Raw genomic sequence first — 17,020 nt, 5'->3', positions numbered from 1 at the left:
ATTTAAAATTTCAAATTAAACAAGTGAAAAAAATGAATTTCTAAAAATAAAAGTAAATGTTCTAAATTTTAAGAGTTTGAAGAGTAGAGGGACTGAAGACAAAATTAAACCTTCTTTTTAAAATAAGTGGTGGAAATATGAAGTTTGGCATGGTATGAACAGCCGCAGAGCCTCAGTTTGACCCACCAATTGCAGTACAACAATGTTTTAAACATTTTAATTTTTTCTTCCACAGGTACATTCTTTTTGAAGATTTTATTTTTGATAAGAACGAGGCTGTAATTTTATAATAAGAGATCAGACTAAAGATGTTAAGATACAAGTTTTGGAGTGGATTGATATGGTGGAAAGTTTCAATTTTTTAAGAACTTCTTTTAACAATTTTAATTTATATTTGTTTTTTTTACGTAATGTCTAAAATTATTTATAACCTTTTTCCAATTTATAAACAGGAGGATAATGCGCTTCAACACACTTGAAACATGTCATCATAACAATACTCATGTCAATTGAACGAAGAATCAATCAATAATTTTTTAAGAATTTAAATTAGTTGAAATATTTGGTATGAAAAATTAATTTACAGATAACATTTCGTTATTTAAGTATAAAACCTTTTTTAAATGTATTTTTAATTTGTTAGGAAATATTTATTTTAATGTTTTTAATGGATTTGATGTACTATATTTTTAAAACTTTTTATATAAAAATTAATCTAAAAAAATTAATACTGGTGGATTGGACTCGAGTTAAATATTTTTAATCTGAGAGGGACTTAAAAAGAATTTTAAAACTGAATAAAAAACAAATCTAAAATTTTATATCGACCTAACCCATAATTAGATATAATCTCAACCACTCACTCTTTTTTCATAAATATACCGTAGGACTTTTTATTCATGCAAAAATAAGGAAATTAATCAAAACTCCTATTTTTGTCCACTTTTCAAGATGCATTACTTTAAGAACATATTCATGGTTATATTTTAAAAATATATTTATAAATTATAAATTAAAATGACAATTTTGAAAACTATCATTTCCTTTAAAAAACCATCATTTAAAATATTATTAAATATTTAAAAATTTTAAAATGATGATTGCTACGTGTATCCCACATAAATAAATAAATAATTTTTAAAATTTTTAAAATTAATAAAAACTATAAATTTTATTTTTAAAATAAAAAGCTACTAAAAGTATTAATAATTATATAAAAAATTATAAAAATATTTTTTAATTTTTAAAAATTAAATTGCTAACATAACATACACATGATGCCACGTCAGTAAATTTAACAAAAGTTAATTTTTCCATTCATTTTGGGATAATTTGACAAATAATGTAAGTTAAATAAATCATTATGTTTTTTTTTAAACCGAGGTATTCCAACATCAATAAAAGTGATTAATCCCCCTGCAGCGGGTGTTCTCCGAAAAGATGAAACGGTTAACCATGAAATGTGTTCTTTTTTCATGAGTGGAGGTTAAACTCCTCAACCACATGATTAAGGGACGAGGTGTGTAATCAACATGCCACACCTCGTGGTTTGACTGCAATATGCTTTTAATTAAGGATCCCTTTAGATCCCATTTAGCTCCGATGAGGTTAGATTTCTCGTCTGTGATTTGATTCAGTTGAGGCATTCTATTGCACTAAAATTGTGATTTTTCACTAGAGCTGTTTTAAAGAAGGAGAAGGCAAAAGAATGAGTGTTTTGATTGGTCAAAAATAAATATAACTTTAATTATTTATTATATTATAAATACATTATAAATTAATATCTATAATGATTATTTTTTATTTTAATCTCTTCTCACCACAACATTTATATTTAAATAAATATCTCACTATTGATTTTAATCTCACCAAGATAAACTCATTGCCCCTCCAAAGGATGCATGCTGTGCGTTTGCTTTTCAAGGCTAAAATTCCATCAACAGAAGTGCCACCCGAGTGGGGTGAGTTTTGGCAACGGAAGGTATAAATTACCATTGGAGCTTTTAGCTCTAGTTGGCTTGTTGAGATTGTTATGGACGAAAGTACCCTACCTGCATGATTAGCTGTAAAAATTCATTGTCAAAATTTTGATTAAAATGATCCATTAAACTTGGCTTCAAAGTTTTGTCTGTCCTAATCCAGAAGTTTCGCGGTTTTACCTGAAAGAATGAAGCTTAAAGTCTCTGCGGAGTTTCCCAATATTGTTGCAAATCAAGCCCCTATAGAAATGGTGCTATCATCAAATTCAGTTGAAGTGAATCGAGGCTTTAAAACTAAAATATCTTCATTTTCATTTTCTGGAAATGAGAATACATGCAATGACTAGTGTAATCCAGTTCCAGTACCGATTGCCCCATAACATTGGAAGGAAAAAAGATAGGGGCTGACGGCATTGTTCAATGCATAAAATTTGTTCAAATATACACAAATATGCTATAACCAGGTCCCTAATATGCTTTCAGAAACCAGTATCCCAAATGGCTTGGTCGCCTTCCCCACAACGCTGGTGCACCTCCTTCATTCTCACTGATGACTTGCAAATGCCACTGCAGCTCCAATCGAATGATGCACCGCAGTGATTCCCTGATTTAGCTTTCCACTCGCAATCTATTTAAGAAATTTAAACATTAGATTATTTGTGCACTCTCGATTGCAGGAGAAAACAAAGAATACAAAGTGAACATTGTACCATTCAAGCATAATGGCTACCATATCTTACCAGGGGGAGTGGTACCACAGCATAGACTTCTATCATCTATGTGCTCAACATCGAGACCGATAAACCAAGATCCTAAGGAGACATCTTCATTCGCATACCTATGAAGTATGTGCCTGGACAGAAAACACAAATGAATAAGCGATCTGTTCATTTTTGAAAAAATGTTGCTGAATAATTGTTTACCGATTGACTAAGATATAGGTGGCCAAGTCTTTGGAGATTGCATATATTTGTCCGGTTGCATGCCGGAAATACTTGTTTCCCTCACCAAATTTCCAATATTCTGGCTCGCGGTATTTGATGCCTCTGCATGCGAAAGGCAAGAGGGTAACTTGGTGGGAAAGAAAACACAAATGACACTAAAAGTCTTGTTCACAAGAAGTTCATCCTTACTTCTGTGCCACAACAGGTCCAGACTTCATGCAACCAATATAAACATGGGGTTTGTGTCTGTGACGGGCCAGTGTAGAACTCACCACACCTATTGAATAATTTGATATCAAGTTAGTCACCAGGATATAGATCTGTTTGAGAAGAAATGAAAGTACTGAGAAACTTTAATGTAGCAATACTAACCTAGATTTACATGTACATCATCGTCAACTTTTAGATAGAAATCGGCATCCCACTTTGCAACCACTGCAGAAAAGTACACTTGAGTTTTCGTTGATAGTTCATGGTAACCTTCAATATGATTCTGCCAAATAAAACATTCGATTCTACGTAAGTTTTGAATTTCTAAATCGGGTCCGGACTGGAAGTGAGAGCATACCAGGTGCAAAAAGTCCTTGTGTTGCTCTTCTTCTGCATTGATAGCACGATCCAAAGCACTGCCTGGGGTTGAACTGAGAATCAAGGATACATTATCATTCTAACAAAGTTAACTACCATGTTAAAGTTAAACACTTTGCTTTTCAATCAAATTTACCTGTGTCCTATGACGAATCGAATTATAATTCCCTTCTCTTTCTCCAACCTCTTTAATTCCTCCCCTAAGAACAATAACCTCGAAACGTATAAATACTTGACTACATCCCTTCCCTGGTAGAATGCCAAAAGAGTATTGAATCAAACCTTGAGGCATCCAAGTCTCCCGGATTGAATTCCTTCGTTTTATATTCCTTAACGCTGTAATAATTCCCATAACAAAGAATACTCTCTGGCGTTCATTCAGGTCCTTGGTTCCTGATTTTGTAACCATCGGTGATCCTTCCTCGGTATCTGCTTTGGCAGCTCGAGCTGCAGCTAGCTGCCTCTCCAATGAGGAGATTGTTTTGTCTAATGTACTGAAAGTATGTATAATGCAAACTGCCTTAAGTTCTAAATGCATTTTAGACATCCTAGATGTACTAAAGGAGAAAGGTAACATAACCTACCAAAGAATTCTCCGGCAAGACATAAGAACTTACTTAATTACATCCCGGGTTTGTGAAACTCGAGAAAGAATGTTCCCTGTCCGAACAGAAACATCCTGTTACAACATACATAACACCATCAAAATTCTAGGCATGCAATGTATAGCTTATGACATCATTGTACTCTGATCTTACCTTATCACAAATAACCATGGGATGAACTTCGTTGCTCCGATGTTTCTGTGCGGAAGAAGCCGCCTCTTCCACTTCAACTGGATCCCAAAATCTGTAAACGATCGCCATACACCACTAGTCAATGCACAATTACATACAAAACTGCTACTATCAAACAAATGCAACAACATAGTGAATTAAGAAATGCAGATATAATGCAATTGATAAGAACAAAATTTGATGGCCTAAAGAAAACAAATGAAAATAAAAAGAAACCTTAGTAAAGCTCAAGTTTTTTGGTGATAATACAGGCTTTTAGAGCTCAAGAACCGCTGAATTTGGGTCAATATCTAACAAAAAGCACATGACTGGAAGCTGATTTTCAAAAATTGAAACCATAAAACCATAGACATAAGTGCTTCATAATTCTGCATCAAATTAGAAAAACCCTCCAATATGTACTAAAAAACAAGATGGCAGAGAAATGCTGCAATAGTTAAAGCTTCTAAGAAAAACCATTAAAATGGAACATAAAATCTGAAAGTTTGGCAACTCCCAACAAGAACCTGTGCATTTCATAGTCCACTTAGAGAAGAGAGAAAAAAAAAACCTGTTGACAACAAGTACACCCAAGAAGAAACTGGCAATGCAAAAGAGAGAAACCCATCTAGTGGGAACTCCACCGGGAGGCTTTTGAGGTCTACTCAAACCCATTGCTGGCTTCAGCTTTAACAAAAGCTTAAAGCTTCCTCCTTTTCTTTTACTCTGTGAAAACTTAATTATATGTCACAAGGAAGAACCCATTGAGAGAAAGAGAAAGCCTTAACAGCAACAGGCACTAGCCAATAACAACATTTGCCAACAATGGAGGTGTGATTGTTGCTTGCTCAGCTCTCCCTCTCAATTATAAATATAATACCCCATTTTCCCCCTTTCCTCTTTGTCTTTCAAGTTCTTTTCTATTTCCTTCTTCCTTTAAGACTATTTATCCACCGAAAACCCAATAATAGTGTCAAGTTACGCACAAAATCTTCAATACCAGACATTTCTTTTCCATGAAAATTCTTGGGGTTTTATAGGTGAATGAACTTGTTTAAAGGATACAGTTATATGTTAGGTAGATAGTCTCATTTCTTCCTCTTGCTCTGCAAAATCATTTAAAATTCTCAGGAAGAAAAAGTGGGGGCAGGTTTAAAACTTTTGGTATTTCATCAATCAAATTTGATATTGCAATAATACCTTCAACATTGGTTCAGGTACTACCCAATGCCAGCCAAATGTAGCAAAAATTTGATTGTTGCAATAAATTTTTATTGCCACAAGATGAAGCAATGTAATGCAAAAAAGTGCGGTATTTTGTGGATTGATATGAGTAGCCAATGCTTTTTTTGGGGACCAGTCTGCCCACTTTGTAGAGTAATGAGTTTGCTTTATTGAGGTGTAGATAACAAATATATACAGTGAGGAACAATTAAAGTGCTGGGTGTTATCTTAACAAGCAATCAACAGATAGAGTAATTTAAGCTAAACCCTATTTAAGGTAGAGGTGAGTATTTGATTAAGTCGAGTCGGATCGAGTCAAAAAATTTTGAGTTAGTCGAGTTGACGAATCCTATTTTAACAACTGAACTCAATTTGAATTTTTTTCGAATCGAATCAAATCAAGTCAAAAAATTTGGAGTCAAGTCGAGTCGAGTTAACGAATTCTATTATTTGTACTCAATATTGCGCTTACATGAACTGATTATTTAACTAGTAAATGAAGTATAAAATTATTTAACAACATAAACAATTTAATGATTTTGCCTTTTAACTTAATTAGTAACATTTATCAAAATAACCTAGTTTTACCTTTTAACTTAATGGTTTTGACTTTTAATTTTAGAAAAGGTAAACATTTATTAAAATGACGTAGTTTTGTCTTTTTTTATTCTGATTTTTGGATAACTCGAATTGTATAATTCACATTCGAGTTAAACTGAAAAACTTATTTTTTTATTCGAGTTGATCTAAATAACTTGATTAACTCAAATAACTCAAACTATTTTATTCAAAATTTGAAAATTTTATCGAGTTCTTTAAATCGAATTGGATTTTGCTCACCCCTAATTTAAGGTGATAAATACTGGTCAACAAGACATATAAAAATACTTGTAATTATGGAGGCTAAATTTGCTTTGAAGAGTTAATAATTCTATTTCAAGGTAAAATCATATATGCTAGAGCTAGACCAATCGATTAAAGAGAGTAATTTATTATTACATCATGTGTATGTATGTGTGTCATTTATGTTTGCATGTTAATGTGGTGCATGTGGAATTGTAGTATACTATATGGCCTGAAGAATAGGATGATAGATGCAATAACATGCATATATGTATGTAGGGTCAATGATGCATCATCATTAGCCAAGATACGCGCGTGTTTAGTGTAAATAGACTTTAATTATTTCCATCTTCTTATAATTTTGAGATAAATCATAAAAATATACATGAAATTTGAGTTAATGTATAATTTGATACATAAATTTTAATTTGATGAAATTGTATATATAAATTTTTAATTTTGATTCAATCATATACATTTAAAGAAATAAATACATTAATTTATTTTTATATTAAATAAATATAGTTATACGTGTATGTAATATATAAATATAAAATAATGTTATATCAATAATTATGTTAATAATTTATGAGAATTGAATCAAATCAAATTTTCATATATAAAATTATACAAAATTATACATTAAACTAAAATTTATATATAATTTTGAAATTTATCCTAATATATATATTTTGCATACGTGAACCTTCATTTAAAAAAAAATTAACTCCTAACGTAACCATATGTAGATTTTAATATTTCCTTGTAGTTTAAGTTATTTAATTTAAAAATTATTAAATGAAATAAATACTTTTATGATAATGTTTATTATATATTGGTATGTAATCATTTGATTGTTGAAACAAATTATCACTGCTCATGTGATGTACTGATGGCATTGTATACATCGCCTTTGTGCTTTTGATTGGAGGATGACCAATCAATTCAACAATTTAATGTCTATATATGATAAAATTATTTTTAAAGAATAACTTTTTTGAAAAAATAATTTTTAAGTAAATAATAATTAAAAAAAAAGAAGTTATTAGAATAAGTAAATAATATTTTTAAAGAGCATATACATAATACCTTGAGTGCACGGTTATCTTAGAAAGAGACGTTATCAGTAAAGGTGGATAATAGTAGAAATTTTATAACACATATATTCGCGTGAAAATTATATATTTAAAATGCAGGTATGTTTAAAAATAACATTCAATAAATAATAAAATGTAAGGTTTAAAACTAATAATAATAACTACACATATGTAATATGTACGGAATTAAACTAAAAAATAGTTTAACTTATGAGTAAAAGGGTATATTAGTCCTTTTCAAATCAAGTTGGTACCCGGTTAACCCGTGACACCAACTCACTGTGGGTTTTTATTAATAGTAAATATATATATGCAATTGATGAAAGTAATAAAATGTGCATAAAAAAATCAAAATGTATACAAATTTCAAAATAGAACTTTAGTTGAATGGTAAATTAAAAGTTTTACCATTGAAATTGATGTGGATTCAAATCTCAACATTTACATATTTTTATTGATTTTTTTACTAAAAGGGTTAAATTATCCTTAAATAATATAATTTAATTTACTTACAGAAGAGAATTTATATAATTTTCCTAATCGAGTTGGTGAGCCAGTTGATGGTAATGTCAATTTAAATATAATTAAAAAGAAAGTACTTTGGAATTCATAGAATTATCTTAGAATTCAAAGTTTCAATATATATGTTCTCGCGAAAAATATGAAATTTAAACACATAAATACATTAGATAAATAATTTTAAATGCACTACAATTAATCGTGTTTTACTAATTCAATTGGTGGAGTTCAAATCCCACAATATTCATATTTTTATTAGTTTTTATTAAAATGAGAAGATTAAAAGACGCTCGAATAATATAAATTATTTTAATTATGGGAGGACAGTTTCATAATTTCCCTAATCGAGTTGGTGCTAGGTTACTCATGACACAACTCGACCAGGAGCTTAAATAATAATATAGATACACAAAATTTGTGAGAGAAAACATTTTATGTTAAAAATTAATTTTTTTTAAACTTTACTCAAAAATTATTATTGGTGTAGTTATAAATAATTTGTTTATAAATATATTAAAAATAAGTTTAATGGTTAGACATGTTAATTTTAGTTTTTTTATTTAAAAACTATAGAAAAGTATAGAAAAAAAATACTATAAAAATAATAATAGTTTTTGTTTAATAGAAGGGTATATTAGTCAGTTCCTAATTGAGTTGGTATCTAGTTAGCATATGAGACCAATTTAACTAGGGATTTTATGTATATATATATAACACTAATGGATGTAATAAACAGGGGCGAAGCCAGAAAAAAATTTTTGGGGGGCCGAAGGAAATTTTAATTTTTTATAGTCTATATATTTATAATTTTTAAAGGATTAAATTGAATTTTTATAATTTTAGGGGGGCAAAATGTAATTTTACCTTTACTAATTTAAAATTTTAAAAAAATCTAAAGGGCCTAAATAAAAATTTCCCATTTTAGGGGGGGCCGGGGCCCATGCCTGCCCCCCTAATTTTGCCCCTGGTAATAAAGCATGTATAATAAAATTAAAATGTATACAAATATTAAAATAAAACTTTAACTGAATGATAAATTAAATGTTTCAATAATGCAATTAGCATGAGTTTGAATTCGATCATATGAATTTTTTTATTGATTTTTTTAGTGAAAACTAAAACACCCTCAAATAATATTATTTATTTTAATTATAAAAAAATATTATTATAACTCCTTACCTGATTGCCTTCACATTAACTCAATAAACCGATTAAATAATATATATATATTAAGCAATGTTTTCCTAATATATTTCTATAAAAAGAAATGCTTTAAAATCAAACTTAAAATTCACCTCAACTGGAAATTTAAATACATGACGCACATCAATCAATAAATGACGTCACAGTCCAAGAAACTGTTGCGGGGGTGTGGCCGACCAAAATCCATCGGATCGGGACACAAAGCAGAGCGACACAAGGGACAAGTAAGCCTCCCCTCCTTTACCCATCCATCTATACATTCCCTGTGGAACACATGGCTACACTTGCAAAGCTCTCTCATCTCATCCCTTTTCTCCATTGCTTCCAAGCACACACTGCATACCCTATCCTTCTTCATCACTTCATCTCCAAACCTTTTGACGAAATCACCGTATTCAATAACCCGCAGGTTGGTCATGATCATCGCTGTAACAACCTGGACAGGGACCAGGACTATTGACCCGGTTCGACTGTCGGTCGAAAGGACATAACCGTCGCCGGTATGATCATCTTCTTCTGGCGGAGGTTGTTTGAAAAGACCCAGACGAGTGAATGCGTCTTTGAATAAGGACTTGACGTAGTTTACAAGGTTTAAAAAGAACATAGCAGGGATGTAATTTTTGATAATGTTCATGGGAATGCAAGAGAAGGTTTCTTCCCCCCTTTCTTTGTTATGGGAGGTTGGGAACATATAATATTGAATATGATATAATTAAGTTAACATTACATTTACACCAATGAAGTTGACTATGATAATTTAAAAATGGCCCCATGATGTCTCTTTCAATAAACGTCTTGTCATCAATGCAAAGCAATAACCTATAAAAAAAGGTGTTTCTTTTCAGTGTAAAATAAAGACAAGTTGATTCATGATATTAGATTGACAACAGCAGCCTTGGTGAGAAAAAAGAAAAAGTCAAGGCTGGAAAAGTATTCCGCTGTGGTAATATGACCAAAGACGATTGTAGGTAGTAGGAAATAGGTGTAATTAGCGTTTGATTTTGTCACATCTTAGTAGTGCCCATGTGGAATGCTTTCCTTTTCTGCGCACTGTTCCGCAGGTAGATTAAATAAATATTGCAAAAGCCTGTTATAGGATATCATGAAATTCGATCAAAAATCGTGTATAGGATGTAACATCGCTTGAATGGTCATTGATTCGAATTAGAGGTGTCAGAAATGCTGAATAAGAACACTTCAAGGACAATGAAGAGTCAGAAAAATAAACATTCTACCCCATCGACAAGGCTTAATCTCTTGTAGAAGGGGCGGTCCATAAACACCATTATGGCCAAAGGCCAAAGAACATTTAATAGTCAAATAGTTGTAAGCTGTAAAGTACAAAATCAAAGATTAATATGCAAGGTATAATATTCCCCGGAAAATTTTCAGAAAATATCAGTCATCCTTAGCAATTCATCGAAAATTTAGAAGCTTATACATTCTGGTTAGAAATGTCATCGAGATGCATTAAAAATAGCTCTGCCAACGATACTAGTGGCCTCAATATATCGATCCACACATCTAGAGATGCAACTACTTTCCGCTCAGACTTGATCCATCAAAGCACACATCAAGATATTGTTCATAGTAGAGATTTTATGAAGTTAGCCCCAAAATAATTCTACAGAAAGCATGATGAGATGTTTCTAACACTGCAATCAAATAGCAAACACCGCAATCAAATAGCAAACACCATACTCCCATTCTCAAAGAGGACATTTAGCAATCTGTTTCTTAGACTCCGGTACAAGTGCTGAATATGGGTACATCTAAACTTTTTCCAAAATCTTTCAGTGCTTGAAGGATCATATACCTATATCCTCCCCAGTTTCAGATACTATAGGAAAAACAAAGGGTTAAACCACCATAGGTAGTAACCAACAGCCAGCCTAGAGGTGAAATGTCCAATAACATTGTGTTCATATATAGGAACTGAAACACTTCAATATGGCAAAAAGATCTAAGCATATAAATAAACATACAAATAAGCTATGAAGTATTAACTGGTATTTTTTTCAAACCATGTTAAACCAGTGACAACTTATGTCAAACAAGCTTCTATCAGGTATGCTTCTGTGGAACAAACAAAAGTTTGAAGAATAATCTATCAAAACAAAGAAACCCATGAACTGTTGTATAAGAAAAATTAAATTGGATTCCAAATCGATATTTTGTAAAAGCATTAAGAATAAATATTTCTCCTTTGTGTGCAGAATAATTAAGAAATACTATTTTCAGGATACAATACTTTTTATTTTAATGGAACAATTTATACGAGACTACAAATTATTTTAAACCAGACAAAAAAAAAACAAATATAGAGAAATACAAGAAAAGAAGTTTACAGTATCCTAGTATCCTTTTCTCAGATTCATTTCAATTCTCATTGTTTTTATCTATGTAAATTACTAAAAAGTACTTATGTGTCTCTTTGAAAAGAGACAACCTTTACCTATAGAAAGGTTTATGAATATTTATATTAATTTACATGTAAATCTCTTTATATTACATATATGTATTTTTTTTCTTGTGATGAGCATAACCAGGAATGTGGTTTTTTGCTATTTTTGGGCGCTATTGTTTTTAGATTTGGGGGGCGGGGGGTTTGGTTTTAGGTATGGGTTACTAATGATGGTGTTGGGGTACTGTTGTAAGTCTTCTTCCATTCACCATGTCAGGAGATATCTGGTTTAGAAAATAAGGAAAGAAAGAAAGAGATCTATAGGATCTGAGTTGTGCTCTTGAGAGATGAAGAATCCTTTAGAGAATATTTAATTTGGGTGAAAAAGAGAAATTATTTTCGGTTTTTTAATCGTCAAAAAAATGGAGTATTTATTTTGGGTTTATTATAATTTTTTTTTCTTCAAAGTAAAAATTGGTATAATTAATCATAGGTCCTTTACTTTAAAGATTACTTCTTTCTGACAAATAGTACCACATGGCAAGTTAAAAAGTAAATGTGTAACTTGTGTCAGAAAATTTATAGACAGAATTAAAAGTTGAAGCATAACATTTATCAAATTGAAACAGCAAATATCGCATTAAAAGATTTGATGAAATGAAAATATAAAAAATCAAATAAGAACTAAGATAATTGTGGGTTGATCCCTCATCAACTTCCGCAGCAAAATATTTGTCTTTAGAAAAGAAATAATCTTAGAAAATGCATAAAAAATGAAGACTCCTTTTGAGTAAACTTGATGCTCTCAAGTTGTGCTATTCATGGAGGATTGTATTTCCTATCTATAAGCCCCAATCAAAGTAAATCTCATTAAAATATTCTTCCAAATCTTTAAGATAAAAGATGCATTTTATCACTTCATATCTCCTATAAATCATCTACATCCTTGTACATAAACGGGGAAAATAAATCGCCTGATCCAAGGACTCTCTAATATATAATTTCCTACTACAAAAAATGATACAAATGATTACAAGTAAAAGTTTTCAAGTCCTTTGACATGCTATAACAAATTCAGCTTTTACTGTTTAAGTATTATAGATGTATTTATATTAAGAGTTAGATTATATTTTATTTATTTTATTCAAAAAATAAATAAACTAATCCTTGTAATTAGATTAAAGAGTAATTGGTCATTTCTGTTAAATTTTTTTATTCATTTGCACTGTTAAAAACTGACGTGATTGATGAAATAATTAAACAATTACATGTAACGTGCTACATGTACTTTATTTTTAATAGCAGAAATGAATGAACTTTTTAACAGAATGACCGGTTTACTCTTTGATCTAATGTACATTAACTGATTTGCCTATTTTCTAAATGGAAGTAGTAAAATACAATGTGATCTTTAGTACAAGGGCCTTTATGATATTTAAAAATTAAAAAAATAAAAAGAGATTACAATATTTCAAAAAAAAAAAAGTTAAATATGTAGAAATATTTATATATACAGTGCATTCAATATTACATTAAATGCAAATTATATTACATGATGGAAATTGGTGGGTACTAAAATGTTTTATATTCAGGTTTCTCTACATGAGACAACAGGCGGCATTAACATTGTCGTCGTTGAACATGTTGCTGATCTTATCATCACCTCGGTGAGTTACCGGAATATTCCCATGCCGATGTCCGAGATTGTACCCATGTTTGTAGTAATTATAACTCTCTTTGAACTCATTTGTTGTGTCTCTGAAGTAATCTCCGGAGGAGATGAAGTACAATGGGGGATTAGGGTAGGGCCAGAACTCGGCCCTTTTTCCCGACCTCCTTACTTGTTTCAGCACCTTGTGTCGATCGATGTGTCCGATCACAGTTACTTTTCCCATCTTCAAGTCAACTTCCACCGAATTCACACCTAAAACAACTTTCATTAACGAGGGTAAATAAAAAATGTTATGCCAGACGGTCAGCATGAAATGAAAAATGTTTTGGGCTCCATAAAAATATTAAAATTTTAAAATATCTTAAAACAACTCGCAGAATCACATGGATGTTCCAACTAGATCTAATTAGACTAATCCATGTATTTATTCGAATAAGGAATTGAATGGTTAGAAGTAGGAAAAGTTTGGAATTGATAAAAAAAAAATCTAGAAATTAGGACAAACAATCCACAATTAAATCAATTTATTCATTTATTAATTTTTAAATATTTAATTAATTATTACCGAATTAACCATTATTATATCCATGACAAACCGGAGGAAATTTAAGCAATCCAAATTTGTATGTTAAAAATTTTAATTTTTTACTAAGTTAATGTTAAATTTTTTAACAATTTTCTGCATTAAAAAAGGTTAACGATTTAGTATATAAACTTGTAATCCGTTAAATGGATTTATCCTTCGCGTTGGGTTATTTTTTTTATTAAATTATAAAGCAAAAAATTTGAAAGTTAAAATATGTTATTTTTTATATATTTGAAATTTTATTTTTATATTTTTATATTTAGGAATTTAGGAATTTAGTTTTTTTATTTTTTAAATTTAAAAATTTAGGTCCAGTTATTAATATCGTTAAAATTTTTTCTGTTAAATTTGTTAATATGACATATTAAAATAAAAATAAAATATTTATTTGATAGTCATGTAACAAAAAAGTAACATTGTGATGAATTTAAATTAACAAAGAATTGTAACAGTGTTAACAATTATTAAAAATTCACGTAAACATTTTAAATTGAAAAAGTATTTAGACTAACTAATGACATTATAAAAATTGAAATATCAAATTATGTCAAAAACTAGAATATAGAGTTTAATTTTCATATTTGAGCATAATACAGGGACCAAAATTGATATTTAATCATTGCTATATAATCTCAAAAAAAAAGAGTAAAAGGCTGTGTTTTTTGACAAAAAAAATAAAACATTTAGACTAACCAATGACGTTATCAAAGCTTAGGTACCAAATTCTGTCAACAATTAAAACATAAATATTAAAATTCAAATTTGAGCATTGTATAAGGATCAAAATTGAAATTTTACCGTTGTTATATAATAATAATAATAATAATAATAATAATAAAGAAGTAAAAAAGGAATTGTATTTGGACACGTGTGATTCTTTTTTTCTTTTGATACTGAAATAAATAGAAATTGAAGCAGAAGCAAAGTCCAGGTATATACCTCTAAGCTTGTAAATGGCTCTTTTGACTACTCTCTCACAACCAATGCAGCACATCCTCACTTTCAGATCCACTGTCTGTAAAAAACCATATCAACTTGTATTGTAATTTGTAACTCTAATTTATTCACAAATTCTCTTCACCTTTCTTCTTATTCCTTTGTTCCTTCTTTTTTAACTCCCTTTATGCTTCATCCAGTTAGAGGAAACCCAAGGCATTAAGAAATACCATGTTGGGTCTTTTTTATTTTTAAACTTATTAATTTGTTTGCAGATTCTTTATGCACTTATTCTTATAAGATAACATTCAAATTTTAATATTTTTGCTATCATTTCTTCTATTTTTAAACAGTAGAAAACAAAAAAATTTGGTACAATAAATATGATTCTAAGCCATCAGCATGGCCAACAAAAATGCTGTGGGAGCTTGTCCTAGGACACTACCTTCACTAAAGGTTATTTAGCTGCTGTGTTTAACTCAAATGTATGGTTTTTTGCAACATAAAAGATGGTATAGTCGAAGATTAATGAATTGATTGTTCAAATTAAACTTGTGCTTCAAACATTTCGCTATGACATGAAACATAGCATGAAGGTTTAAGACCAGGTGACATTTTGTAAGTTTGGAGTTGAAATCTTGGGTATATGAAATCTTTTCGCTCACTCTTAAGGTATTTTTCTATTTTTTTTTGTATAAAACAACATATATTACAAATATTAAACTCCTTATTTAAAAAATTAATTGATGACAAAGGACGAGAATCAATACTTGAATATAAAGATTTAACTAATACGAGATAATGCGGCAAGCTTGAAAGAGATATTAACAATATATAGGATGAATATATCAATTGATATTTGAGTTTGGCTTCAATGTTCAATCATGTATTAGTTTTTTTATTTTATCTCAATATGTTACTTGAAGTTGGCTTCAATATTCAATTTGGTACTCAGATCAAATGACAACATGTGGCCTAATAAATATCTGACACTTGTGCTCTTATAAAATTAAACATAAGTACTTAATTAAGACAAAAAAACTCAAATACTATATAAACTTTAATAATATAATAAAATTTGGACTCTTATATCATGTGTAAGTATCCAACCTAAAATCAATCCAAATAACACCCGCCCTATCAAATGGAATCGTTAAAATGGAAGGGAAAGTTTGGGAAGATGATGGTGAAAGGTGAAGGCAAGCAAGGTAAGTAACTTAAGATGGACAAGAAAACAAAACATATTTACTTCGGGGGGGGGGGGATGAAAAGGAACCTGCAAAGAAAGTGGTTGACCCTTATTTGGCTTCTTGTGGTAGTAATTGGTGTTGCTGACCCCTTTTTTGTTGTCTCGGTAGCCAAAGAAACTGTTCGCGATGGCTGCTATAATTGTCCCAAATGCTCTCTCTATTAAGTTAGCCATTGATAGATATCACAAAGTAAAAGATGAAGAGAAACCGATGGAATAACACAATCCCAGCACAAGTATTCCCTTTATGGCATTTGCAGTGGCCTCCCTTGATGACTTCTAAATCTCTCGCTATAATATGAAAGAAATCCGATACTATAAAAAAGAAAGAACCATTTGTTGTGCTTATATCTATGTTGGGGGAGGGCGCCATATTTCACACGTACTTCACACGTATATTTCAAAACTATAATAATGTTGGAACCTTTTGAGAAGGAATAGTATCAAACTCTCATGCTCGATCAAACGTCTTTTCGATTGAATCGAGTCTATAATAGTTGACAGTAATAGCAGCAATAACATTATTAAAAAAAGAATATGAGATGGATTCGGGATATGGATGAGCCTGAATTTTGATGCAAAGGGAACATATATTCCTAAAATCTTGTGTACCCACCATCTTTTAGAAAAATATAAAGGGTATACAGCATACATGCAGCAATATTCAATTTAGAAAAACCTAACAAAGTTTGATTCCCTAGCACATTGTTTTTTTTGTTTTTCCATTTTATAAGTAAAGCCTCACAAGCTATAGATGTCATGCAAACCTACAGAAAGGAATACTATTGCATAGTGGAATAGTAGTCATAAAAATATCAGTCCATGATTTTTAATAATATCTGACAGAGTGAACAAATGCACCGATAATTATATATATTCTTCCCAAATTTACAGCCAACCACGTTAAGTCCTTTTTCTTTATTATATATTCGTGCATGTTTTCTGAAAATATACTTGAATACGAGTATGATATATAATCCAAGTGTCAATTACAAGTGTC

General features: G+C 30.3%; 3 protein-coding genes across 7 annotated transcripts; all 3 read right to left on the bottom strand.

Moving 5' to 3' along the window:
• Positions 1-2,266: 2,266 nt before the first annotated feature.
• LOC107930183 (beta-1,6-galactosyltransferase GALT31A) lies at positions 2,267-5,570 on the bottom strand. Of its 4 annotated transcripts, none has more exons than XM_016861764.2 (11): positions 4,859-5,570; positions 4,270-4,360; positions 4,129-4,190; positions 3,794-4,005; positions 3,648-3,711; positions 3,492-3,564; positions 3,296-3,416; positions 3,113-3,200; positions 2,903-3,025; positions 2,720-2,832; positions 2,267-2,607 (listed from the first exon to the last, which is right to left on the bottom strand). In XM_016861764.2, exons 1-11 carry the CDS (start codon positions 4,960-4,962, stop codon positions 2,459-2,461), a joined length of 1,200 nt encoding a protein of 399 aa, XP_016717253.1. In that variant the 5' UTR covers positions 4,963-5,570; the 3' UTR covers positions 2,267-2,458. The 4 variants fall into 4 exon arrangements, with proteins under 4 accessions (XP_016717253.1, XP_016717254.1, XP_016717255.1 ...); XM_016861765.2 differs by having other exon boundaries at positions 4,525-5,560; XM_016861766.2 differs by lacking the exon at positions 4,859-5,570 and having other exon boundaries at positions 4,096-4,190.
• Positions 5,571-9,300: 3,730 nt separating this feature from the next.
• LOC107930224 (E3 ubiquitin-protein ligase RHA2B) lies at positions 9,301-9,807 on the bottom strand. Its single transcript, XM_016861815.1, has one exon. It carries the CDS (start codon positions 9,805-9,807, stop codon positions 9,301-9,303), a length of 507 nt encoding a protein of 168 aa, XP_016717304.1.
• A 3,245-nt stretch (positions 9,808-13,052) lies between these two features.
• On the bottom strand, positions 13,053-16,397 carry LOC107930205 (heavy metal-associated isoprenylated plant protein 30). 2 transcript variants are annotated; one of them, XM_016861797.2, is made up of 3 exons: positions 16,048-16,397; positions 14,775-14,850; positions 13,053-13,510 (listed from the first exon to the last, which is right to left on the bottom strand). In XM_016861797.2, the coding sequence occupies exons 1-3, from the start codon at positions 16,192-16,194 to the stop codon at positions 13,176-13,178; spliced, it is 558 nt and encodes a 185-aa protein (XP_016717286.1). In that variant the 5' UTR covers positions 16,195-16,397; the 3' UTR covers positions 13,053-13,175. The 2 variants fall into 2 exon arrangements, with proteins under 2 accessions (XP_016717286.1, XP_016717287.1); XM_016861798.2 differs by having other exon boundaries at positions 13,053-13,501; positions 16,048-16,386.
• Between the last annotated feature and the right edge of the window lie 623 nt (positions 16,398-17,020).

This window comes from Gossypium hirsutum, chromosome A09 (assembly GCF_007990345.1).
Source record: "Gossypium hirsutum isolate 1008001.06 chromosome A09, Gossypium_hirsutum_v2.1, whole genome shotgun sequence".
In the NCBI taxonomy this organism is placed as follows: domain Eukaryota; kingdom Viridiplantae; phylum Streptophyta; class Magnoliopsida; order Malvales; family Malvaceae; genus Gossypium; species Gossypium hirsutum.
Note: the sequence above shows the minus strand (reverse complement) of the source record. Positions and strands in the feature narration are given on the sequence as shown.

Coding starts and splice junctions, on each gene's coding strand:
- LOC107930183 (XM_016861764.2), bottom strand. CDS start 4,962: ATGGGTTTGAGTAGACCTCAAAAGCCTCCCGGTGGAGTTCCCACTAGA. Junction 4,361..4,858: donor GGTGTACTTGTTGTCAACAG/GTTTTTTTTTTC, acceptor GATCGTTTACAG/ATTTTGGGATCCAGTTGAAG. Junction 3,201..3,295: donor TGATGTACATGTAAATCTAG/GTTAGTATTGCT, acceptor ATTATTCAATAG/GTGTGGTGAGTTCTACACTG.
- LOC107930224 (XM_016861815.1), bottom strand. CDS start 9,807: ATGAACATTATCAAAAATTACATCCCTGCTATGTTCTTTTTAAACCTT.
- LOC107930205 (XM_016861797.2), bottom strand. CDS start 16,194: ATGGCTAACTTAATAGAGAGAGCATTTGGGACAATTATAGCAGCCATC. Junction 14,851..16,047: donor GTCAACCACTTTCTTTGCAG/GTTCCTTTTCAT, acceptor GGTTTTTTACAG/ACAGTGGATCTGAAAGTGAG. Junction 13,511..14,774: donor AGCCATTTACAAGCTTAGAG/GTATATACCTGG, acceptor CGTTAATGAAAG/TTGTTTTAGGTGTGAATTCG.